The following is a 27,330-nucleotide window of genomic DNA, read 5'->3' on the forward strand; positions in this document are numbered from 1 at the left end:
TTACTGAGAATTCATTTTAATGAGGAATAAATTCAGTGTCTGCATTGTAACAAATGATTAAATGTTTGAGAATAAGACACACATTTATTATTCCCTTATCCAGGTAGGAGAACAGTAAAGTGCAAAAGTCAACCACAGGTTCAGCAGAACAGTTGTTAAAATGACATATAGTGGAGATTTCCCCCACTCAGAAAGAGATTGGTTTGTATCACTGAATAGCACCACCTTGTCACTCGTTCAGTTCTCTCTAGCAGGACTAGTTAACTACTTTATTTGCATGCGTGCCAAAGAGGGTCAAGTGGATGTAGGATCCAACCAAATGATTCAGCAGATGCCAGATAGCACAACTTCAACCTCAGAGGAGAAGCTAATAAGTGCAGTCAATAAATGATAATACACTCCATGGCACATAGCAAGTAAATTAGGCACGTCTTGTGGCGATATTGAGAAATGAATCATTGAATGGTATAAAAGTATAAAACAGAACAAAACAGTAGTCATGGCTCACTCTGTACAGGCAGAATAAAACACCATTATATTTTATAAAAGTAACATCACGGCTTGAACTGCCTCCATCCTATTTTTCAAACACATCCCATTTCTCACATGACACCTTAGCAATCAAACATTCCACCATATGCAACACCGGATGAGAATGCAATCCTGCGTTGCCTTTCCATTACAACACTTGTTGTGCTTTCCAGTACACTTTTTCTTGCGTCTTTTCTTTCATAAACTCTGCTCTCTCTGTTTTCCGTTTACCACATTTGAATCTGTGTCACCAAAGACAATAAAAAATACTTGGATACAGAGAGTGAGCAGTTGTTGGATTCCTCACATATGGAGTAGTCCTTTTAGGAAGGCAGAAAAGTAAATATTCAGTGAGATGTACCTCCACCTAGTGGCAATGTTCTTTCATAACAGTTTATTTCCTCTAATCCAAAATGAAGCAAGGCTGTGCTTTGGGTTGCAGATGGAAGGTTATCCTTAGTAGGACTGAATGTCACGATAGTCGGATCCTGACATCCATACATTCTATCTCCAGTCCTGTCCATGGCACTGCTCTTAGGTTCCTTTCTTTGACTCCCATTCCTGTACAAACAGAAAACGTATAGGTGATTTAGTAACAACGTGAAAATAAGGTCACGTTTCCAGATTACAGTTTTTCGCGTGCATTTCTCACATCACTATTAACATTTGCACAACAGTTAGTTCACCCTCCACAACATTTAGTCATTTGTGCACATCATAGTAGCAGTTTCTCATTCCTTCCAACAAATTGCAAATGCTTTTGGACATGCATCAATTGCTTTCATACAACTCTCTGCTGTTTTATAACATTATCATTTGCTTATGTCATGTCAGTCAAAATGAACTATACTTGTGAATGCTGAATAGTCATTCCATATAAAACTAATAGTCCTCATTTCATTGCTTGAATCATTACATACAAAAATGTTGAACTAGTTGTCAAAATTTGTCAAGCAAATTTTACACATTTTTTAAAATCTTTTTTTTCCTGAACAATTTCTTTCAGGTGAACCTCAGCTTTCACTGATGAGAAGGGGCGTGTGAAGCATTAGTTGCAACCGATGATAAGCCACTTCTCTACAATCACTCAGAGCTGAATCCCATAAACCCCCACTTTACAAGCATATATGAACAAAGCAGGACATAGTGTGTACCATTTCTACCCCCTCGTGGAAGAGGGGTGAGGGTGCGGGGAGGAAGGGGAAGAGGAAGAAGAGGCCAAGTACATAGGCGGATTCCTGATGAAATCAGGGCTATAATTGTGGATCATGTTGTCAATCATGGCCTCACAATGGCTGAGGCTGGTCGAAGGGTGCAGCCAAATGTTGGGAGAACTAAACTAAACTAAACTGTTTACTTTGTGTAGTGTCATGCACTACACTTACATGACAGTTCTGTGTATGTGTATTCACAGTGCATACTGTACAATATGTTGTCCAAAATGCATTATGTTACACAGGAAAAGTTGTTATAGTTTTTCTCGCTCCCTCTTCTGTAATAAAGCATGTACTGAAGCTGGAGGCCAGCGAACCGCTGCACACATTCATATACCTTGATGAGGCGGGTTTCAATCTGGCAAAAGGTAGAAGATGTGGCAGGAATTGCATTGGACAGAGAGCAACCATTGATGTCCCTGGCCAACGAGGAGGGAATATTACTATGTGTGCAGCCATCTCAGAAAACGGCGTCCTCACCCATATCCCCAGTCTTGGTCCATACAACACACAACATCTGCTGACTTTTTTTAGACACTCTTTACAGGGACATAATCCCTGAGAATGAGAGAGGTCTAACTGGAGACCATCTGAACAAGCATGTTGTTGTTTGGGATAATGTGCGTTTTCACCACTCAGATGTCGTCAGACAGTGGTTTGCAGCACATGATAGGATACTGGTGGAATATCTCCCTCTCTACTCACCATTCCTAAATCCAATAGAGGAGTTTTTCTCTTCCTGGAGTTGGAAGGTATATGACCGGCATCCAATACACAAATGGCCCTGCTAGAGGCCATGGATGTAGCATGTGATGACATCACAGCAGAGTCCTGCAGAGGGTGGATTCTCCACTCGAGGAGATACTTTCCTCTCTGCATTGCAAGAGATGATATTCGCTGTGATGTAGATGAAACTATGTGGCCGGACAGAGAGGAACGTCTGGATGTCCATGAATGATTTACAGTACTATGTATGTTGTATGTTCAGTTCCAATATGTACTGCAATATTGTTTACAGTTGTGCACAGCTCTACCCAAAGGGAGTTTATATTTGTTGTAAATAAGGGTGTGTTTTTTCTTTTGCACAATGCTGTGAACAAATTAGAATTGCAAAGATCATATGCAGTAAAAACATGAAACATACATATTCAGTGTCTTGTACTCAGTTACCTAACTAAATACAATAATGTGTAACTTTACTATAGTTTTCAAATGGCTGTGCAAATAGTATATAGTGCTGTCTTGAGCATTTTCAGGTAGTGTCACCAAGATCTGACTTTTTTGCAATGGAAAACACTACACTGTCATAATGAAAACATGACAAAGCCATTTGACTATCTTGTTCATAAACAATGGTGTCAGGACTTTTTTTTATCTTGATGACACTGACACTTTCAGTGACATGAATACTTGCTTTTGAGGAATGACCTATATAACCCATTTTGAGCAAGTGACACGCTTTTGCAGGTTATCAACTAGGTTTTGCAGTTTGTACTAACTGTTTTGAGAACTGCATTAACTGTTGTGCAAATGTAAATAGTGATGTGAGAAATGCACCAAAGCGACTGAGAAAAACTGTGTTACTGTAACTGTGAAAAGCCATTTGATGATGACACAGGACCTGAACTCTGAGAATGAGGGAATCAGTTAGTTAATTGGTTAGTTAGAGTTTTTACCTTTGCCTTCTGCATGACAGTTCCTGCAGAAGAAGCATAAACAGATGGAGGTCTCCTACGCATCTCTAAGGCACAGTTCACTGGTAAAGACTCACAGTAGATATTCTGTGTCTTTTTGCTGGAGCCCTACATAGAAAGAAAAAGTAAATAAAAAAATGTGTATGCAGGCAGATATTTACTTGTGCAGCCTTCTACATACAAGCAACAAATATACCTTAACAGGGGGTTTAGTCTCAACAGGTGCACCCAGTGCTCCGCCAGCCAGGCTCTTCTTGAGGTTTTCTTGGACCTGAGTCAGCCGGAGCTCCAAGTCCACCCTCTCCGCCTCTTTACCTCGACAGGCGTCCTCCAGCTGGGACACACGCTTGTTCAGGGAGGATTTCCTCCTCTCTGCTCCACAGAAACACAGATGGTGTTAAAATTCAGCATAACTCTCAAAACAAAGTACAGTTATTTAAGTACTGTCCTTACTGGAGTACTTTTACTTGACTTGTGTGTTTTCTTCTTATGCTGCTTTATACGAATATTGTACCTTTTACTCTACTACAGATAAATATAATATTCTTATAGATTAAACAACCCAAAAGTAGTTGATGCCTGATTCTGATCTACTTGAGTACTTTTACTTATTTTATACAATCTAGTAGGGCGGCACGGTGTTGCAGTGGTTAACACTGTCGCCTCACAGCAAGAAGGTCGTGAGTGGTTGTTTGTCTATGTGTGGCCTTGCCCAGGGTGTACCCCGCCTTTCGCCCAATGTCAGCAACCCTGTACACAGGATAAGCGGTTGACGATGGATAGATACAATCTAGTATGTTCTGGTAAAAAAAATAAATCTGAATACTTCTTCCACCACTGCTGGCAGCATACAGTACTATGTGAAACTACAGGAAATTAATTACATTTTGAAGGAATTATCATAAACATGTTTTTAGTTAAATAATAAAAGCAATTAGATTTTTTAATTATCCCTGTAGGGTAATTCTTTTCTCACATGGCCCTCTAATAATGGAGGTCAGAGTGCAGGGTCAGATACAGAGCAGGGATACAGAATGTGCACTTACAGTATAGTGCAAGCCTTCTGGTCAATACTCGTCTATCCAGCAGGCAAAAATAACTTATTAATACTTTTGCTTAGAAAGACTTAGTGCCCCGATGTCTCTCAATAGCAATCAAGCTATATATACACATTAGATGTATGTTCTAGCCCTGCTTTTTTCAAGACTCTGCTCTGTCCTTACCAGAGGCAGTCTTCAGCTCTTCCTTCAGCAATTTCTTCTCCTGTCGGAGGGTCACTAGTGCATTTCGTATCCCATCCCTCTCTCTTTCCAGCTCCTCTTTCTCTTTCAGGTAACGCTTGGCGTCCTCTTCAGCTCGCGTTTTCCCATACTTTCCATATTGGTTGGCGTCTGGGTGGAGAGAGCAAAAGGTGAGGGGTCAAATGTTCAGGGGTTATGGGAAACAGACAAAAAACATCTCACAGCGATATTTCTGCCTGTCTTTATTAATGTCATGCTCCTCACATGAGGAGAATGACGCCAATTCTACAACTCACACAAAAGCGTAGCCCACAAATTTGACATTTTTCCTAACTTTAAACAAAGATTTTTGGGAGGGAACACTTGATGTGATGCACAAATAAAAGATAAACACACACACCCCTGCAGAGGGAGAGGTCAGGAGACAAGACAGCGAATCTAATGTGAGTGTCCAATAAATCTCAAGTTACATCCTTAAGCTCTCAGCCATGGAGAGCGCTGCCTCTTTGATGTGTCAGAACGTCACATTGAAGGCCTGTGAAACAGCACTGAGAAGAGCACTGAGGCAGCCGACCACACCAATATCTCTTTCCTAAACTCAGGATACTCATCTCATTTATTCGTATGGCAGAGACCGTCTGACACAACGGATCAAATGGGAGAGGGGAGGGGAGAGGGAAGAGATTATGAATGGAAAGTGAGAAGAGAGAGGAAAAATGTAATATTGAGCTTGATAAAAGCTCCAGTTTTATGACTGTCAATGGATTGTTACACCACTGAAAGGACTGAAAGAGTGTAAGCTCCAACAAAACTAGACCATTGCAATCTAACTCCTGTGTGACAACATTATTAAGAGGGTTGCCATCTGTATTATTCTCACTGCAGGCAGCTAACCTTATTTTTTTATTTTATTTTTTTGAGAGCGACAGATGGGTAGCAGAGAGGGGCCTAAAGATGAAAAGACACAGGAGGGAAGCCTCTAAAATATTTGGTCTTAAGGTACATTATACTCCTCAGCTGTCTGGTTGGTTGTGAAACAGCTGAAATAAAAATTAAAATTGTGCAGCTCTGTTATTGATTGATCTGTCATAATGCCTTTGATACAGTATGCATCACAACATGTGCGTTACAGATTTTGGCTTGGTCAGAAATTACTTACTTAACAATTAAGTGTGTGCTGACACAGTTCAGCATGCACATTTACACTCTGAGATTATAAAGTCATTAATTTGCAAGAGAAAGGCGTGTTAGTTAGTGGGTGAATTGAACACAGCACTGGGCTCCTTTTTATTTTTACTGATTCAAAAGCTGTCTACATATCTCAACAACCTCAATAGCCTCAATAACCTGCAAACCCCACATATGCACAGTGCAGTCTGCTTTTTGAAGTCCCTATAATTAAGACCATCCTTGGGAAATCAGCTTTTAGTTTCTCTGCACCTTTCAAATAGAATAACATTCCGAAAACTTTGGACATAGCACACTAATAAGTTTCTCACAGTTTGTCTCTGTCATTGAAATACCATTTGATGTGAATGTTGTATTTGATAACTTTGCCCTTATCATCACTTAATTCTCTCTAAAACAAGGCACTTCTGCAAAAGAGAACTTTCTCTCAGTGAGTTTCTGCATAAATTAAGGTTTCAATCAACCTGTCAGTATAGTTCATGAGAAGAGACTCAGTATCCCTGGAGGTACACTTACTTGAACCTGTTCGTTTTAGGGAGACTAAAGGCTTGGTTCTGTCAGAGTCGCTGCTGGAGAAACTTGAGCGCCGCTTGCCCTGATTCCCAGACTGCTGTCTGCGGTTCTCCTCTGACTGGGTGGAGTAGAGAGGGGGTGGGGGAACATGACAGATGTGGAAGTATGCAAAAAGAAGGATGAGGACATGGGGAAAAAAAGAAGGCAACGTTTATATATTATGCTAAGCAATAAATTAACCTTCAGATTAATTAGTTTGAGATGATGGAGGTGTGTGTTTGGGGCTAGAGGTGGTGAGAGGTATTTGTTTAAGTACATGTCAGTGGGGTCAAGAAAGGAGTTTACAGGCTGTAAAACTGCCATGACCTCTTGCCTCCCTGTCACCAGATTGATCACTTTTTCTTTTTTTGGTCTGTTTTTCCTTTCTCCCATGCCCACACACTGGCCTACAAAAAGCCGTCATTGATAGACGTGCAACAGAGCGCTGTCTGTCTGTTCGGCTAACTGATATGGGGTGTCGTATTCAGACAGTGACAGTCCCCAACAGCTGCACACACACAGACATCTAGCCACATCAAAGTAAACCATTATGCATGAGGTTTAAAATTATGTGTGTGCGTCTGAGCACTTGCGTCCCACCTGCATGTCCTCATTGGGGACCTCATCATATGTTCTGGAGTCTGTGGAGGTACTGCTGGAGGATGTGACCCACCTAGGATCAGAGTAAAAGGAGAAATGAAATCTGTGTGAGGGCTAAACATCACCGCATTGGTCAGTGGCCTTTGGCCTTGCTTTGACCTCGTCTCACTCACAGGAAGGAATGCCGAGCAGCGTCGCGGATGTTTGCGATGGTTTCCACGTCAACATAGTCGTAATGCAGTGACTCTGGATCTGTCGCGGAGCCTGTCTCTGCCAAGAGGACTCCGAGCCACCTTCCAAGTTCCTCAGAGCTGCTAGCCTATATAAAATGTGATTATTAATAATAATTATTAATATAAAAGTACTGATAAGTGCAGCTTAAAAATAAAAAGAACAAATGCTCATTATTTTACCTCCAGAGCTGCCACCTCTGTGCTGTTCCGTAGGATTCGGAAGGCAAAGGGATGTTTTGGTCCCAGCCCCGGGACCACCTCACAGCCGTGCAGAGGAAGTGAAGGCAGGGAGGTCCGAGGGTCTCCTTTGTCGTGGTAGAAGTGCAGGGAGCCTCTGCACACACAGCACCACTGTTCCCGCCACACCTGATTCACCAACAACGACAGGTAGCCTACATGGTGAGAAGGAAAAAAGAAAAAGTGACACGTCTGCAAACCTGAAGAACACAACAGTGATAGTGAAGTGAGGTCTGACCTTGTCGAGGGTCGCTGTAGGATGTCCTGGGATCTTCTGGCCGAGGGGGCTTCTTCTTGGAGAAGCTGATGATACGTGTGATTTTACGGCCTGCAGCGAAAGCACCCCGTTTCACCTTGCCTACATCAAAAAATTAAGGACTAAACAGTTGCTTTGGGTCCAAATGTATCTTAAACGGTTTAAACTGAAAAGACTGTAAACAGTGGTTTGACAAACAATATCTTAACTCAAGGCCCAATTACTAGTTTTATTTTTAGAGAGCTATCAACTGCATCTTGTAGTCTTGTAGTCTAATACGTATCTGTGTTATATTGTAAGTATTTTTTAACACTCACATGTCCATCTCTGCAATCACACAATTGTCTTAAGTTGTCAATACACATGAGTCGTCCCTGCAACATCCATCCCGCATAACATGAATGCAATAGTATTGAAATTAAGCCGAATGATGACAACTGAGCAAACTCCATCCACAGCTGAAGATAAGTGCATTTGAAAAAGCATGTATCTTGGTGGACTTTGAGATAATATTCTTTTGTCAAACAGCTGCTGTATTGATTTGAGGCTGGGTGTCTCTGTCTCACCGTTCTCTCTGCAGTTCTCTGCAGTTGACACACCCACACTGTCTGAATCTGACGTGTTCCTCTCTGCAGATAACCTCTGAGGAAGAGGCACAAAAACACAGGTTTAGATTTTTCCTACACAGGATCTGTCTGTCCGCCAATATCAAACTACAGCTGGGCTTTTCTACACTTTTCTTTATGAATGAGACAAACAGTCTCATCCTCTGCCCTTTTCCCTACCACCTCATTACTGGCTCTTCTCCCTTCCTCCTGCACTTTAATATAAGGCAGTGTCTTTTGCAGTTTATGTTCTGACAGGTTGGTAACTTGTTAAAGAGGATGTGTCTGTTCCAACACTGTCTTAACACCCAATTACGCTACATATCTCCTCTTTGTTCTGCAAGCCAAATACAGGTATTACGGTGTACTATGTTGAGCCAAGCAATTGTTTAGGAAAATTGATGGTGACAACACAATTGCTGCCTGTCAACGACTTTTCCTCACCTCAGCTGTGAAGATAAATTATGTCTTGAGGATAAAAACAAACAGGGACGTGCTGACACAAACATCCTCTCTTCTACACTTACCTTATCAACTTCAGGTTTTCTTGGAAGGACGGGAGACGCAGATTCCTCAGGCCCTGCGCTCTGACCGCTCACCTCTCTAACAACCTGTGGGGATATTTTACACGTGTCACTCTCGACTGTATGGTTCCTTTTGAGATTTGTTTTTGCACTGTGATTGTCAACTAGATTGATGGCCTGTCTCCATGCCTGCATTCACAGATATAATTTCAAAGTGCAGCTTACTCTAAGCCATCTGTGGGCCTGCTCCTTGCTTTGTACAGCCAGCACCAGTGTATCTCCATTGGGTAAGGTGAACCGGAGTTCATGGTGCTTCCTCTTGCTGTCTTTGGGTGCGTAGACCGCAGTGCACTGGGGCAGCAGCAGGTCAACATAGGGGCATGTGTCCTTAGAACTCTTATAGCACTACAGAAAGGAGTACGAACACAGGATACTGTAAGATGCAAAGGAAAAGAACAATAGCAATATGTATCCTGAATGTGTGAGTGTATGCTTTCCTGAAACTTTTCACCTGTAGTCTGTTCTCCCGTATGACAGTGAGCTGTTTCGCCCACTGGCCGAATCGCTTCTTGCGTAGCAGGAAGGCACAGATGCGACAGTCCCTGGCAGGAGGCATGGAGCTCTCATCCGAGGGCCACTGATGAGTGAGTTGGACGCTGGGGCTCCTCTCTTCTTCATCCTCCTCGTAGGACTCATAGGAACTGCTCAGAGCGTCAGAGTCGTTGTCTGAGAGAGCAATGACAGAGAAGATAGCATGTTTTATTTTTTGTTATTTGTAATCTTGTTTTGGGGTAACTTTATTCTCAACTCACATGAGTTTTTGCGGCGTGAGTTTATGCAGGTAGTTGGGTAGTTGTTTTCAGCATCTTCATACCCATCCTCTATAGAGTTGGGGGGACTAGGCCTGACTGAAAATGGAAGAAAAACCCTAATTAGTCCTTATGTTCCATCATGCACTTTAATGTAACTTGTACTTTGTAATTATGGAAGGTCTGTTAGATTAAGTGCTTAGTACTGACTTAGAGGTTTTTGGAGCAAAATGACATTAAGGGCACTGAGTTCATCAGAGGTAGGAAGACGCTGACCTCGTGTAATGATATATTCGGGCATCATGCCCGGACTGAGTGGCACTGCCTCCTCATAGTAGTCCTCAGGAGGAGGCGTTGTGGGCAGAGGGGGTGGAGAGTCAGCTGAGTGCGGGGCAGGGGAGTCTGCACAGTTCTCCTGAGGGAGACACACAAAAACAAAGCTCTCAAATTTCCTCCATAACCACGAAATATTTTTTTATTCACAGCCCAGGAACTACATCATCAAAGACATACAGAGCATAACCCTCAAAATGATATCCATAAATTAGACACATGGGCTCAGGGCGTGTCTCTAAATCTTTACTCTTCCAACAGCCTGCAGATTGATGAGCATGTGTGAATGGGAAACCCCCACAACATGGAACACAATCCCTGTTTTTCCTTTCTAGATTTTGCAAAGTTGAATTTGGATAGTGAATGCTGAAAAGGACTGAAAAGTCAATGCCTTCACATGCAATTGATATTTCTGAAACGGGGATACATCAACAGTTTGTTATAAATTGTCCACATGCCTGTTTTAGAGTGTCATTTTGTGTGTTCTTGTCTTCTTTCAGATCATCTGTGACATCCTTCAGGTCCCCAAGCTCACAGTCTATAAACAAAACATACATTTAAACTCACACTCTTGTACATAAAGACAACATGGTATTTGCAGCTCATAAATATAGATAGGTTCACCCATGCACCCATGTTGAAGCTCAAACTCACCAAATGTCTCAAAGAGGGACTCTACAAAGCTGGTGCCATTTCTGTACACTGATGAGTTCATGTAGATGTAGTCCGTTCCTGAGGTGGGGAAAGAGAAAACAGACACACTTACAGCATGGTAAGAAACATTACTTTGGATCTCTGATATTTTAGGTTTAAGCTTGGGGTGGTGATGGCGCAATGGATAGGACACATGCCTTTGGTGTGAGAGACGTGGGTTCAACTCCCCACTGTAACCCATCTACAATTGTGTCCCTGAGCAAGACACTTAACCCTAGTTGCTCCAGAGGCGTGCGACCTCTGACACGTATGCAATTGTAAGTCGCTTTGGATAAATGTTAACTGCAATCTAGAGAAGTGGTTCCATTACCTCTGTCCCACAATATAGGCCTATACCTGAAATGAGTGCATTCTACATTTTTATTATGTGGAAAATCTCTCCTGGGGGTCTGAAATAAAACACAGACAAAAATCACTTCATTTGTCTTTCCTCCTCTCACTGACCTGATGGCTGTATCTGCTGCAGGAGGTTCCACACGGAGGTCTTCTTCTCCTGCGTGGAAGAGCTGAGGTTCTCCTGGTCCAGCATCTTCAGCAGGACGCCCAGCTCACTCACCAACACATCCATCGCTGCACAGAGTGGGAAGGGGGCAAAGGTCAGGGGGGCATGGGTTCAGTGTAACAGCAGAGAGGGCAAAGGTCAGACTGTCTAAACAAATCCCAAGGTGTATGTCTGCTTTGCTTTCCCTGTGTCTTTCTTTCATTTTCTGTCACAGTTTGTCAATATCAATCTGCCACCTTATCACACCTCTATCCCCTTCTCCTCTCTCGCTTACTAGCCAGACTAAACAATGAAAAAAGGCAGGAGTGACAGGAAACATGTTTGCTAATTGCTCATTAACCCAGAAGTAAAGTGGAAGTGGAGGTACCAAAAATAAGAACTCTTACACAGTATTATGCAAAGAACATCCTGCACGAGGGGCAAAGTGTTGTCTTTGTGCAGCAGCTCTGAAGTGTTGCTGGCTCAAAAGACTGACAGACATCTCAATTAACTGTCACTCTCAATGCTAATTATCCATGCTGCAAGACTGTAAAGATGTTGACAGAAATATGAGATTCTGACAAGAATAACTGAAGGACCACTTTGCACAGCCAAATGTATCAGCCAGCAGAGTTTCATTCACAGGGTCCTGATCTTTATCTAAAAGTCGTGCACTACAAGCTGGCTCAGACAAGCAGACCTCCTTCAATACACACTCTTCACAGGGCTGATGATGATGTGAGGACTCAGCTTATAGGAATATATGTTTCACATCACATGTTGATCTGAGAGGCGGGACTGGTCCACTCCCTGTTTTCAGAACAGAACTTAAATAAACTGTCTCCCTCCAACAGCTGCTGGACCTCCTGAGAACAGGTCCGCGACCTGCTGCTGTGCTTGGATTCCTCCTTTATCTGATTTTCTGCCAGAAACAAGCGAGTTGCCACCAATCAGCCGACATGACTCTCCCTTCCTTGCTATGTTCATAGCTTCTTTTGTATTCTTTCCCTCTGTATTGATGTATCCTAATGCACTTTCCCCCCCCCCTCTATAATCCTAAAATCCTCCACAGAACCTGACATCTGGCTGAGTCACTGCTGGCACACTTGTTTGCCCCCCCGCCCCCCTTTTCACAATCCAGCCACATTAGACCTGCTGAACCGTGCATCTCGCTGGGTTCAGCCACGGGACAGCCGCTGAGCCAGAAAAGCTTTTGTTCAGTGGGCAGTCATGTGGCAACAAGGCCTGATGCAGTAAACAAATACAAACACACACATACCGACATGCACAAAAAACATAAAACACACTGGAACGCTTGTATGATGTGTGTTTAATAGTGAACTTTGGCACAGGCCAGCCTGTTGTGTGTGTGTGTGTCAGTTTGAGGAGAATATTAATGAGTTCAGGCAGACTGTTGGACTATTACTCAGCAATCTTGTATGTAATCACCGCTGACAAGCAGAAAGTCTTGATAAGCTGGAGATATATCTGGTGTTTGTCGATGATGTGTGCACTACATGTGAAGCTGCTCCCACTCCTTAAAGACAGGCATACTTTCCTGAGGTGGGTCTTCCTATGGGCTTAACAATGCCCTGCCAAGGCCACAGCCAAGAGTTACAAGAGCAGTAGGTGTGTTTTTGCCTGTGTCTGTTTGTCTTCTTTCCTAGTGTGGTTTCCTTGTATTGTAATAAAAGGAAGATCGCACTCGAAGTGGGCATGAGGCATTAATCCACGGAGGGACCTGGAATGTCTCCTCATTAAGATCCGATTCACTTTGGAGAAATAAGGAAGGGGAGGAAGGGGAAGGAGGGGAAACCCATGTGAGTGGGATGTCTTGGCCTGGTGAGCGCTGTCTCTCTGCCAGAGGTTCCAGCTGTTGAGATTCTGGCTTCAGTGCACCGCTGGGCTTCCCCTAACTGAGTGGAAGACAGAACCTTATCCACAGCATGAGTCATTCTCAGCAGAGAGAAACAGAAAATGTACACCAGTCAGCACTAAATAAAATATAACACAGAAATCAAGGCGTTGCTTTCAAGGAGTTTGTGTGAATTGGGTCACAACACTCATAAAACTATTTCACTATTTCACTTGGACCAGATCTCTGAAGAGCTGATTATCCAATTTGGCGATTACAGTGTTATTCTGCTTGTGCCAAAATGAGCAAAGAGGAATTACTACGTAGTGTTTGGCATGTGAGGCACATAAGACCACCCTTAAGTCCCCAGTCATGCCTTTATTATCAACACACCACACTACTCACACTACATGGTCCCCTACATCTCTGCAGTAACTGTTATTCTGTGTGTGCTTGTGTGAGTGCGTTATGTGTGCCTTTGATGTCTTTAAAAGCCAGATAAAACAGATTTTGAGTCTAGCACCTGAGGGCAACTACACACAAGCTTGTACAAGATACGAATGCTACATAAAAAAAACAGGTTGGATATGGTTTAATTAAAGCCAGGCCAGAAGCCATGGAATATCTGGAACTACTAGAAGGAGTATTTGACTTGAGAAAATTGAGACAAAACATGATGAGGGATTATTAAAAGTTTAGAAAGCACAAAAGATGGGTGCAGGAGTGCACCATGCCGGCAGGAATGTGTTTAGCCATTCAAAGCTTTGGACACACTCAAACATTTACCTCCTCACACTAGTCTGACAATTGCTGTTAAACACTAAACACATTCCTCACTTTGTTAGTGCAAGACTCTGCAGAGTGTGTTTGTGAGTGTTTGACGAAGCAGAGAGAATAGTTTGTTTAACAGTGCAGACTCAGACCTTTAAAAGAGGCTTGAATTATCAGATTTTCTTTGAGGGAGGGAGAAGGGGGGTGGGGGTTGGGGGGTTAATAATGTCAGCGAGTTGAGCACCTGTGCTAACATGTCCAACAAACCCTGATATAAAGAATAATGTGACCTCAGTCGGGTGCACGCTTTTTTTTTTTGACTCCCTCCTTTCATGCCAAAGGCTTTCTTCATACTGAGCTTACTTATCTTGCCACACATCACTCACTCACACACACACACACACACACACACACACACACATAACTTCACAGTATGTCGAAAGTGACAAAATTCAGTCATTTGGCAGCAACCTCGTTTCACAATATTGTTGCAGGCAGGCGTTCCAGCTAATCACACAAGAATTTGCAACCCACAAAGAGTCTCTAGTGACTCAAAAATTGCAGTGTTTCACTATTGAGTCTGGGTGGCAAACTGTTGCTTTCTCAACACTTCAACATTACTGCCTTTCTTGGCATTTCAGCAAGCTGGCATGATGCTTAAAGCGTAGAGTAAACATCACCTGATGCTAGCATTCAGTCTCATGCTAACAACACCTTTACTGCTTCACAGTGTTCCATATTTTAACATATCTTTACAAACCCTCACACCTTCTTTAGCTTTAGATTCCTGCCTATATTGACAAGCTATAAAGACCTTCCAAAGACACTTACCCTCGACAGCAGTGGATGAGAGTCCCACCATTTTCCAAGGTTAGGAAACCGGTTAATTCATATACATGCAGATACTGTAGGAGATATTCCAGAGTCTGTGCCTCCCTGTGTGCGCTGTCCTGTGAAGTCTTTGTAGTGGAGGTGAGCTAAAGTCGGCCTACTACTGAATTCACGCTTCCTTTACCTCTCCCTTCCTCCTTCTGATCTGTTATCTCCCTACCTCCCTCCCACCAGTCTCCCCTCCTCTCTTTTCTTTTTGGGGGGATGGGGGTGCTCTGTGTGTGTGTGTAGCCCTATTGTATCCCCCTCCCCTGTAATCCTTGGGATCGTATAGCACCTGGGAAAGACTTGCTGTTTAAACACACACAACGACTAATAGCTAACTCACATTCTTTATTTTTTCCACATTCTTTCCTTCAATACATTATTAACCTTTAACTAGTTGCACATAAAGGCTGCCATCCAGATGATGCCAGTGACATACCAGATACAGTTAAGGCATTGTACTACAACTTTATGAGAGAGCATCTTCAACACTGTTACTCACTGTTAAAGACACAAGTGAAATGTTCCCAGTGAAGCTGATGCTGCAAGTGGTAATTGCTACATTTTAAATGTATTCATTTGAAAATATAACGTAAAAGATACAGACGAGATTGAGTAAAGGCTGTGGACCGGAGGTAGAGGCAAGTTGAGACTTTTCAGAGTTACACGTGGATGACTTGTTGCCTTGAGGCAGACGCATGTGCCCCAACACGATGCAACACGCTGCCTTCAATCACACGGGCACTAACACTACACAAACAAACACACACGAACAAAACACACTGCTTAGTGTAGGCTTTTACTGCAAATCAGTTGCAGAATGAAAACAGTGTCAGCTGGCTATAGGGCTGCCTGGTGCACAAGACTGAACAATCACTGTGATATTAGATTGATACCAGCATGTAAAATATGATATCACCTGTTGTTTTGAATCTTGGTATGACCCCTTTTGACAAGGGGTACATGAACTTTGCCTAAAAGTCTAGGAATTCAATACCAACTTTTGGTACTTGAAAGTGTTCTGATACTTGATGTGGTTTGGTCAGCACCAAATACTTAGTGAGGTTTGAGACCTACTACCACCAAAACGGCTTATAAATGACTTAAAAAACTATAAAAACTCTTAGAAAAGAGACAACAGATACCTGTAATCTTGGTGAAGAACATAGCAGAAATACTACTAGACAATAAGTGACAGACAACGAATAATATAACTAGCCATACTGTGCACATATATTGTAGACAGAGGATTTAAACATTGAAATTTACACTCCCAAGGATGACAGTGTTGCTTAATTAAGTAGACAGGAAGTCCTCCTACCATCGAATTTGTGACACACCTAAGAGCTTCCCTGAGTGTTTCCCAACCTTTCCACAATCCTCTCATGACAAATACCATAGACACAGCCTGCTAGACTTGATTATGGCCAAACCGCTCCTCACTGTGACTAAATGTGAACTCTGACCTCCTCAGTAAAGCTGTGAACTCACACAGGACGTGGATGACAGAGGAGGGACGGGAAAAGCACAAAATGTTGTGAAAAAGCACATCTCTTTTCTTCACATTACAACTGGGTACTATAGCTGTCATGTGTTAAAGTAAAGCAGATGCATTCAGGGGAATTGCTAAAACATGATGGACTATTAATCTAGGAAATAGATGCATTATCCAGATTAACAGTGAGTTCCACTAATCAGTCTGCAATACAAAACATTGTTATAACCGCAAAGAGCTAAACTCCTGCTAGACAAAGCTGCTGTTAGAAACTCAAATGACTGTACCATCTGTGTCTCTGCAAGAGATCAGCATCTAATGAAAACTGCTGGGTTTTTCTTGGAAGTCTCCCCTTCCTTATTGTCTTTGGACATGTTGGATATGTAGCCATTTCCCAACCTGATCTGACATGAAAGAGTACTGCAGGTTGAAGACACAGAGGTGTCCAGAAACACAGTGTGGGAGCGTTTCTTTGTCTCATCACTAAAGCCAGCTGAACAATATGACCCAGCAACTTCTGAAAAGAAATGAAAAGCTTTTTTTGAGTGTGTGTTTGTGCGTGAAAAAGCATAATCTTATCTCATGTTAAGTGAGTCACAGGAGAGTTTTTTCACTTGAGAGACAGCAGGGTTTGAATGTTATCGTCATGCCGTGTGAGGGTTATCTAAATACCAGCACCCAACTCATAATCATCAAAGCTGGGGCAAGCATGTTTTAAAGAAAATCACCAAATCAGAATACAGAAGAATACAAAAATGTCACATCTGTAGTTAAACCCCCCCACCAATTTATTACACCAGTGTGCTCTATATAGATCACTGAGGTGTGTGTGTAGCCACACATGCCAACAAAGGGGAGGTAAACCAGATGTGCTTGAGGTTTTTAATTGCATTAAGAAGTGTGCCAACAATGTCTTCTCTCACCAGCCTGTGCCCTATCATGATGAAATCTCCTCCCACTTTACTCCTCACATTCCAGGCATTTCCCAAGACTGATGGTTCTTCTCACCCCAACACACAACATGTCTGGGCATTCACAAACTGATATCTCCGGAGCCCGCAATAGGTAAACAGAGACAGTATTGGCTCATTGGGAATATGATACAAATCAGCATGATGACTGCAACTGTGACCTAACTGTCTTTCCTTTTGCTACTGTTTGGCCTGTATTTTTGTCATTTTAGGGTAGGATTTGAGGTGGATGAACACAGCCTGATTCCTATTCATTATTATTTTATTTTTTTTTTACAGCTGCTAGAATCAACATTTTAATACTAGCATTAGTAGATCAAAATAATTAATGTATGTAAAATGTCTCAGTCGTAGTGATAACCTCACAGAGAATTTTCACCTGTCTCTGCAGTTCCCATCAGCTCTATGAAGCATTTTAGCATCTTTCAGGTTGTTTTTGCATTGTTTTTGTTTTGCAGACGCATTTTTACTGTTCTATCTCACACAGGCTCCGCCCTCTACTGGACTCAATGGGAACTATCTCCTCCAATCGTACACAAGCACTTGCCCACTAAAATTTTTATGTGCATGCAGCCAACCAATAGGACGTTGCTACCGATGCACCCTCTGTACTCATAGAGTCCAGTATAGGGTTCCGCTTGTGCTCATAAAACCAGGGTTACCATATGTAACCTTTGTTTTGGTTCAGTCTCACTGCTCTCATCAGTGTTGTTTTCAGATGCAGCAAGCTGCTGCTTTTAGGAAAAACCCACTGTATGCCACCTCCCCTGCACCAAACAACCGATAGACAAAGTTAGCAACTAATCAGTGAACAAAGTGGAATATTTACCAGCTATTTTCCACAGGAGTTGGCGGACCAATGAACTAATGTTGCTCCGTATCTGCTGAATGTGCACATAAGCAACTGCTTGCTAGCAAGTTTGACATATCAGCTTAAAAGGTGTTGAGTTCAACTTGTTTCCCAGACACACTGACACAAACCCAGACGGCAAATAACATAGAGGCTTGTCATGGTATGTCAAATATACAGTGATTAAGGGGAACTTGATCAAATTAAACATTTAAATAGCGTGCCTGCTCTGATAAACTAACTACTGAAGACCCTTACAGAAAGATTTTGATTTTTCCTGTATGCTGCCAACAAAAAAACTTTTCCTGTCCTACATTAGTTAATAGGCTGACCAACTGTAAGTGGATGCCCCATATGCCCCCTATAGAGATGGACTTCCTCCCTCTAGTGATGACATCACTTATCACCGCCAGCCTTCTGTTTCCTCTTCCTGTCAGCTGACCCACTCCCGCTTTTACTGTACTGTCTCTGGTGACCACCATTCTCAATGCACTGTCTAGATCCTACGCTAGATAGAATTGAATGTTTCTGCTTCTGCAACTGTATTTCAAATGGTTGACAATATAATGGAGCTGTTCAATATACCATTATTACAAACCTTTATTTAGCTGCTGCAGGTAGTCCTGCATGGGAACTCCTTTCTTGTGGCTTTGGGATGAACATTTGTTAAGTGGGTGGACATTTTAGACAAGCATACAATAATCAACCATGTACACACTGGTACATACCAAACGCACACTGGAAAACATGTTGAAGTTGAGCAGCAGGTGGGGGGAGCATGTGGAAAAACTTATTTGGTTTGGAGGAGTTGTAAAGGTAAAAACATGGCCTCCCCACTGTTTTTATTGTACACGGTAAGATGCTTCAGGTTATCATAAAATAAAGCAAGGATCCCACACTCTATGATACTCACACATGCACATCCAAATACACTAGAGATGGAAACAGTCCTGCAAAATAGATGCTTTGAATGTCTTTGTTCATACAGAAGGTATTATTCTGTCCTGGTTTACTTTAAATAATCAGCTGCTACATTGACTTACAGACTGACACTTAAAGTGAACTGATTGCCAACTGAAGGCTCCATGTCATGATCCCAAATTAGGTAAAACCTTTGGAGCACGCATTCCGCAGCACAATTACTTTCCAGGCTTACATCTTAGTTTAGATCTCCCTTAAGTAGACCAAGGCCTGGGTTAAATTCCCCCTATCGTTGCAAATATTTGTAGACATCATGTAAACGGTCTGTGTGTATGTTTCCTGCAGTCAATGTTTATAATAAAATTCAGGCTTGAACGTGCATCCTCACTCCTTCTAATTAGGCCGCTCTAATGAGCTCCTCACAGAGAGAAATCTACTCAGTCAAGTCATTAGGCGTCTTAAGTGCCTGGGATGTTTCCATGGTGATGGAGTGGGAGAATTATGGGTTTGTGCAGTCCCGCTCACCTGTTTAACCATTAACTGACTTTTGAAGGGCACCAATGGAGCGCTAAAGCGTTTGATGTTCAAACACACATGCACACTATACTCCCACAGCTACCTGTGGCTATACTGCAGCTGAGTTATCTGGGAAACAGCGGTGATAGCAGGAAGCTGCTATCTCAGCAGTGAGAGATGGTCCACAGCCCCAGTTACAGGTCAGGTTAGTAAAGCAATGCTGCCCGTTTCCCCATCTGACATCCAATATGTTTATGCACTGTGCTTTTGCATAGGAGTAGTGGAGCGTAAACCTGGGATCAGACTGCATGCCATCAGCCCAATAAGGGCCAAATCCACCAGATGTGTGGCATCTGGACATGTGCCACAGAAATTATTTCATGTGTATTGTGTGTAACATGGAGGAAAAAAATGGATAAAGAATATATTCAAAGTCAAAGATGGGCTTTTCCAGGATTTTTTCTTCGTGTGAGAAGAATCCAAGAAGACTGTTCACCCGTAATCCTTCACTTCCTCCTTATCATGTCAGATCTATTGTGTCTGATAGCCAATACACATCAATAGCTGATCATCACATGTGCCTGTTTTGCACTGTGAACGAGAAACTCTCAAGGGGGTTTCCCTGTCTTTCTCCAGTGCATTATGGGATAGGCTTCCCAGTGACCGTCAATGGAAAAAAGCAGGTATAGAAAATGGACAGATGGGTAGAAGTCTGATCATAGAATAGTAGCACTGGCCAGGTGGCAACAGTTGCATCTGGGTATTTCTCAGTAAAGAGTCAAGTTAAAGGTCACAGAACAGACCACGATGTAGGGGATGTCTGTCTGCTAAACCTCCTTCCCCTCTTTCCCATTTTTCATCTTCTGCTCTCTGATTTATTCAGGCCTGAGATGGCACAGAGGGCTTGACTCAGCCTGCTGCCAGACAAAGGCCCTACAGTGCAGTGAGTATTATTCAGATCCCGTATCTGCCCTGAGTCCTATGAGATCACCACAATGCTATGTCTCCCCCACAGAATAGTATTCACATTCTGAGAAAGATGCTATTCTGCAAGTGGAAGCACTGCTTTACTGATGTTGCACAGACAAGGGTAATATACACAGAACATGCATGCCTGCAAACACATCTGCGCGCACCCACCTAAACACACACACACACACACACACACACACACACACGCACAACCGGGGATTTCGCAGTCACACATTCACAAAAAGGGAAAAGGAGCTGCTTTGTCTCCATTTGGGATTTTTTCGTTTTAATGGGATTTTGACTGGAGCGGAGCTGTTTTCCGTTGTTCACCAGAAAACTAGGACACTCTCTAAGTGTCTTCTTGCTGTTGTGTGAGTCTAACCATCATGTAGAGCATATGTCCTTCATGAGGATGATCTGAGGAGCCTTGCATTCTCCTTGTATTATGTTGAGTAGTTTAATTTTGTAAATGTAACATTTCTGTAGTTTATTGTGTAAAGGTAGTCTTTAAGAAATAAACATTTATGTACAGTATATCTTTATATACTTATCAGAAGACTAAACAGCAGTTACAATAATTTTCAAATCACCATTAAATGCCTATTGTTAGTGTATGTGCTTCAGGATGAATGTAGCATGAATTAGGCCACACAGAAAAGCATTTCATATTTAAGGTTTAACATGTGAATCCTAGCTTGGAAAATGTGGTATACATTTTGTCAGTGCTATCCGTACACAGTGAACTGCTAACCTGGATTTATTCCTAAAATATTACAAAGTCTATACGTGCATATTAATAAGAATCATATTTCAGTGCTGAATAATAGCTGTTGTCAAGCAACATATAGTCAAAATGATAACAGGCTAGGCCAGCATTATTATAACTGCCAACCCTCTCTAATAAATCTGAAATGTCCCTGTGAGTATATTGCTTGTACCCGTATGCATGCACACCCCAGGCAGAATCACTTTTCACCCTCTGCAACTGGGGAAATGTTGTGCATTATTTCACTATGGTAACACAGCTGTGCAGGGAATGACCATTGCCTATACACGTCTGCACGCCCACACGTGCACAGACACACGAATACACTGCACATATCTCAGCCATATGAATCACAGTGATCTCCTCATCTCAAAGGGTTAAAGAGGGGAGTTTTTATAGGGCTAGCCCACAATTAACCATTATTTACAGCCCTTGCATGATGGGGCATATACTGTAGGCTATATGTCATTGTGTATATAATATAATGTACAGTAAGTGTGAGCATCAACATATCTACTGACTGATGTCTGACAGAGCAAACTAAAAAACAGAACGTATTGAACATGTATATTGTATAAATAAAATTTAGATGTAAGGGAGATCCTTATATATTTTATTATTATAGTGTTCCAGTTGGTTTGAATAACACTGCATTTACCAAGCACTGTAGAGAGAATAAAAAGGACCGCTCCACTGGAAAAAGCTTCACAACAGTCTAGTAAGGCCAAGGAATCCAGACAGCTATTTAACAGTCAAATCATAGTCCAATCAAAAGGTGTTATTTGGATGTTTAAATGAAGGTGAACACTGTGAAATTTGTTACCCAAACAATCTGCAATGGCTGTCTTTTGTTTTGTAAAGCTACTTCCCGATTGAACCTACAGGTTTACAGAGGGGTCTGAAACTGAGAAGTCAAACAGAATGAAAAGTAGGGTCGGCATCAAACTAAACAACAGGATGAGTTTTTTATTGCTGTGAAGGCTCCTGTTTCCTTGGCCCCATTGGACTCTACTGGAAAGCTGCTTCCAACTGACCACTGGCGTCCAAAGCCTGCACTATGACAGCATTACATTTTAGTTAAATTAGCTAAAAGTATGACTGTAAGATCCAGATTGTAAAATATTGGAAAAGTATTTTAAGAATGATATGAACCCTGGGGTTAAGTTACTTCCACAAACTCTGCTTTTGCTATGTAAAAATGCATTTTATAGCATACGTAATGAGAAACACGGCATAAATGCACACAGTGAGGTCACTGACCACTGGCTAGATGACGACAGCAAGCTGCCTTTTAATTATGCTCTTTTCCCCTGCTAACCCATACCCACTGAAACCATGTTTTAAGTCAATTTTTCACAATTCAAATCCTTGTTTACTCTCAAAGACATTCTCCACAAGCCTGAAGACTGAGATTGGTGTCAGAAAAAAATAAATTGTTACTGAGAGCCATTGGTTATTTTGTATGTGAATAACATATTGGAGGGGAACAAATCTGATTCTAAGACAAGGCACATTCACACTCCCAAACACACAGGTTCTCTTTTCATACATTTCTCAGAGGAATGTGGATATGCGGGGCACTCTAACCATCTCATTAGAGGGAAACACATGGCTGGAGTAGGGATTTCATGCGCATGCAGCAGATTCGTGCTTACATGAACAGTATGTTACATTTATGCATCATCGTAGAGTCCATGGCAGATCAAGGTTTCGGCCCACAAGTTCGTCCATATGCTCCAAAACATCCTGACAATAGCCACCATTCATCATATCTGCTTGACTAAATCACAGGCAATCCCACCACTGAAATGCATCTCTGGTGGGACAGCCTCTCCCCTCTCACACCCACCTGATGCTCTGCTTCTCACAGTGCACACTGAGGCGACTGTGGAAACCGAACCTTTGTTCCACTGCTGCTCCAGCTGGCTTGGATAGAGCATGTAACGGAGCTCCCACCATTCAAGATCATACCTGCCTCTCATTACCATCTTTACCAAGCTTGATATTTGAACTCATGAACTCTACACAGCAAGCTTTGATGGTCAAATGTTTACCAAAAGCAACCTTTGAGACAATTAGTTGATCAACTGATGAATAAAACTGCACTAATCATTCTATTTATATCAATAATGGCTAAAATTACCCATGACCTGTGATGTGGAGGGGTTCACCTGTAATGAATAATCCACAGCTCTGGGAGCTTCTTCTAGCTCATTGTTTTGATTTTATGGTCCACAACTTCACTGTTTTGGTTCACTCTCTCTCTAATCAACTTCATTTCCAACAGCAGCAGACATCTGCTTTCAGCAAAAAAGCTGTAACATGCCCACTGTACGCTACCTGCCTGGTGACAAAGCTGATATTTCCCATGGGAGTTGGTGGATAGCAAAACAGAGCTAAAAGGAGCATGACATTCATCAGGTGGACACGGCAGAGGCAGTTTGCCAATAAGTTTACCGTATCAATGTGGTTGAATGGTGATAATATGTGTCTAAGATTATCTTTACAGATTGCTTCTACTGTCCTAAACACCAGGTAATTTAGCACCAGCAATTTAGCAGTTCAGTACTGCACTACTAATTATTACTAATACGACTTTAATAATTCATTAATTACTTATAATGTAATATATCGAATTAAAACGTGTTATTTCGAGCTCCTCAAATATGAGATATTTCTCTATGTCAAATTATTATAAACTGAATCATTTTGGGATTTTTCAATTGTTCAGAGAAAATAAATGATTGGAAGGTGCCCCTTTGGAATCACTTAGCTTGTGAAGAGCATTTGTCTTTATTGACACAAACGTAACAATGAATTGATAGATTGTCATTACTTGTAGCCTTATTTAAGACAAATTGAGGAAAAGTAATTCAGCAGCAGCCAATCAGAGGATACAAACACCATATAAACAGTAGGGTGCTCCCTGGGGATCACTAGCCGTCACCGTGTGTTTTTTCCTGTGGCATTTACACAAACACAAAGCACAGATAGAAAGTCGTGGGTTGAGAGAGACACCTCCTACTTTAGATCCTTTGTGTACACACCAAACTCACTGGTAACATCCACATAATCCACACACAATGACAAGGTGAGGAAGGATGGAAACGAAGTAAATCATGGAAGGGAAAGGCAGAAAAAAAGGTTGTTGTTTTTATGGGTAAAAGTGGCTGTGATGCTGGGAATAAAATAAAGTACCATGTATGCAGATTGTACCATTTCCTTTTACCTCTGGTCAGTTAAGTAAAAATGTCCATTAAGTTCTTAATCACTATCACCTGCTGGCAACAAGTCTATGAAAAGTGCTTAAGACTCTACAGCTCTAAAAGCAGTACCATGATACGGCAACATCAGTTCAAACACATTTACATCAACTATAAACTGAAATTTATATTTGAAGTTACAACTTATATGAAGTTTTTATTTGGTGGTGACCTCGCCCTGTGAATGCTGTTACTTCTAACCTCATGCCAAAGCCCACAAGGAGGGCAAGTGTATTTGTTTTCAGTTACAATGTGGGAAAATGTTATACTGTGCAGGGGGGCCACTGCACCCCTCCCAAAAAAAAAGAACACATGGGGCGGAAACACATTTTGTATTTCTAACTATTTCAACACAAAAGCACTGTGGCACTCCAGAGCAGAAGGAATTCTTTGCTGGTGGTGTCCAATATCAAACAATGTCCGTCTAATCTCCACATCCAGATATTTGACTTGACTCAGGATGAGTGAGATTCACTTTCTATAACAACAATCAAACTTTAGACAAGCACTTGGTTTTCTGCCTCTTCAAGCAGCTGGGGAGAGACCAGAGAGACCTTATTTATATTTTCAGTGCACTACCATTCTGTCTTCTTAGATGTATTACAGGAGGGGAAGTGTCCATTGCACACCTTCATGGGTGTTCTCAGACAATAGATTCCTGGTTGTTAGGGTCACATGGAGATAATATAAATTTTGAGAAAATTATGTGCAACTAGGGCAGAAAAAGCTGTATGATAAAGTATAAATTCAAAACAATAATGTTAAACCAGTGAAGTATAGGGAGCCTGGGGGTGCTGAAGTCAGAGGTGTGAGAAGAAGGAAACACACACAGTGGGTGTCTGAAAGGGTTGAAAAATGACCAATTAACACATTAAACAAACAAGCATATCTAAATCCACCTTAGCAAACTGCACAAAGAGTCGCAGAATAACCAGCACTCATCATACCAGCCAATCTCTTTTGCAGCCCTGTTTCAGGTTGAAAAGTAAACTTACATTTGGTGGCTTTTGTGTCCATTCCGCTGGTGATGCTGTCCCGGTGAGAACTGCTGAAGTTTATTGCAGGCCCATGAGTGAGTGTGTGAGTGAGTGAGTGTGTGAAGCTATGGTGTGCAGGCGTGTGAAGCCACTGCTGACAGATACAGTCGCTACTTTACAGGTCCGCTGGTCGGGAGCTTGAGTCAGGCTGCTTCTCTGCTGGGTCCTAGCGTCAGCTTCAGTTATGAACTGCCTTTAACAGCTTTGAACAGGTATAATGATTTCTAATAGTTTTACATGTTTGGAGTAGTCTTATTCGCTTTCTTGCCGAGAAGCTAATAGTAATTAACACTTTGTATCTAGTGTGTTTAAAGGTCCAGTGTGTAATATTTAGGAGGATCTATAGACCGAAATCGATATAATATACATAACTATGTTTTCAGTGGTGTAAAAAGACCTAACATAATAAACTGTTTTGTTTCTATTACCTTTGAACCAAGCCAATTCTATCTACACACCGCACTTATTTCGGGAAAAATATTTCCAGCAGTAAATGGCGAGGGACAACAAATATTGTGATCCCGTTTGAATTACACATATGATGTTTGTGAATTTCAAAGAAAAATTTTAAATTCAAGCCGCAGTTTGATGTAAAACAGTTTAGGTATAAGACTTTAAAAATACATTACAAAGACCACAAACCCAAAAGACATGTGTGTGACATCGTAACTGTCTCTCTCAATGACTGAAGCTAACGTTTCTGAAGCTAACGTTTCTGAAGCTAAGGTCAAAAAACTTACATGAGAGGATGATGTGATAAAAGGACTAAGAGTCGTTGGATGAATCACATCAGGTGAGATATATTTCTGCGTGGAACACAGCTAAGTAATCCAGCTAATAGCAACCAAGCAATGAATGTTAACTAGCATTACCGCGCTAACATGTTGGTGACGTATATTGTGCGAGATGAGAGATGCAGTTCGTTGAACGGTTTTCACACAAAACGACATGTGCGACTTTCTCGCTTCAGTTGAAAATATTCAGCTCCCACGCAAGCCTTCGCGTCGCCTCCGCCTCGCCAGCACCGCCCCCTTCGCATCGCTTCGTGCCGCCCAACAGAGAATCGTGGCTTTGCATTGACTTTGTATGTAAACGCACCCCGACGGTCACTTCACTTTTGGTCTGAAAGCACCATTAGAATGGAAGTCAGCATGTTGCGCCGCCACGATTCTACAGTAGCCCAAACGGACAAACTGCTCTATAGAGTGTGTTTCTTCACTACATTAAATACGTACAAGAAGAAGAAGCAGTAGTAGTATTAGTCCTCTGGTGTGTTAGAAGTAATAACAGAAGTAAATTGTGGACAAACGGAGGGGTGAGCGGTAATCGAGCTATTAGTTGCAATCTGCAAACCCTACCAGCAGATGGCACTAAAACTTTAACTGAATCTTTAACTCATATAAAAACAACAAACTGTAAAAGCAATGTTTTACAGGGATTATGCAACTGCGTCAAGCAGAGCACACATGGTAGCTCCGCTTTATTCTTGCGAAGCTAGAGAGCTGCAGTCTCTCAATGACTTACACGTTACATTTACAGCTAAACGGAGGCTTAGTGTCTCCCAAATATGGTACACCACACATGCGCACTGGCACTCCCCAACTTAAGGGTGTGGGTTACAATTTTATTCACTCACTTTAAAAAGATTTATTTAATTAATTTATTTTTTCTTTTCACATTTTTATTTACAGCATTATATGTTGATATTTACTGTCCAGGGTGTACCCTGCCTTTCGCCCGATGCCAGCTGGGATTGGCTCCAGCCCCCCGTGACCCCGTACGCAGGATAAGCAGTTGACGATGGATGGATGTTGATATTTATGCC

The 27,330-nt window shown here is 42.0% G+C and overlaps 1 protein-coding gene across 3 annotated transcripts; it reads right to left on the bottom strand.

Moving 5' to 3' along the window:
• On the bottom strand, nucleotides 1–25,853 carry afap1l1a (actin filament associated protein 1-like 1a). 3 transcript variants are annotated; one of them, XM_038699819.1, is made up of 19 exons: nucleotides 25,464–25,853; nucleotides 11,176–11,301; nucleotides 10,672–10,749; nucleotides 10,476–10,555; nucleotides 9,895–10,099; nucleotides 9,688–9,783; nucleotides 9,387–9,601; nucleotides 9,101–9,280; nucleotides 8,879–8,962; nucleotides 8,313–8,388; nucleotides 7,729–7,848; nucleotides 7,434–7,645; nucleotides 7,194–7,339; nucleotides 7,021–7,093; nucleotides 6,385–6,499; nucleotides 4,663–4,830; nucleotides 3,636–3,811; nucleotides 3,422–3,547; nucleotides 1–1,092 (listed from the first exon to the last, which is right to left on the bottom strand). In XM_038699819.1, exons 1-19 carry the CDS (start codon nucleotides 25,483–25,485, stop codon nucleotides 1,066–1,068), a joined length of 2,325 nt encoding a protein of 774 aa, XP_038555747.1. In that variant the 5' UTR covers nucleotides 25,486–25,853; the 3' UTR covers nucleotides 1–1,065. The 3 variants fall into 3 exon arrangements, with proteins under 3 accessions (XP_038555747.1, XP_038555746.1, XP_038555748.1); XM_038699818.1 differs by lacking the exon at nucleotides 25,464–25,853 and adding an exon at nucleotides 14,670–14,844; XM_038699820.1 differs by lacking the exon at nucleotides 25,464–25,853 and adding an exon at nucleotides 14,670–14,843 and having other exon boundaries at nucleotides 9,961–10,099.
• Between the last annotated feature and the right edge of the window lie 1,477 nt (nucleotides 25,854–27,330).

Source organism: Micropterus salmoides, unplaced genomic scaffold (assembly GCF_014851395.1).
Source record: "Micropterus salmoides isolate LMB-PRFRI ecotype aquatic unplaced genomic scaffold, ASM1485139v1 Ms_hic_scaffold_5, whole genome shotgun sequence".
NCBI classification, from domain to species: Eukaryota; Metazoa; Chordata; class Actinopteri; order Centrarchiformes; family Centrarchidae; genus Micropterus; species Micropterus salmoides.

What these genes read in the sequence shown, in the direction of transcription:
- afap1l1a (XM_038699818.1), bottom strand. Translation starts at nt 14,700, where the DNA reads ATGGTGGGACTCTCATCCACTGCTGTCGAGG. An exon ending in GAAAACCTGAAGTTGATAAG is followed by an intron (nt 8,389 to 8,878) that starts GTAAGTGTAGAA and finishes CCTCTTCCTCAG; the next exon opens with AGGTTATCTGCAGAGAGGAA. An exon ending in CTACAGCGACCCTCGACAAG is followed by an intron (nt 7,646 to 7,728) that starts GTCAGACCTCAC and finishes CTCACCATGTAG; the next exon opens with GCTACCTGTCGTTGTTGGTG.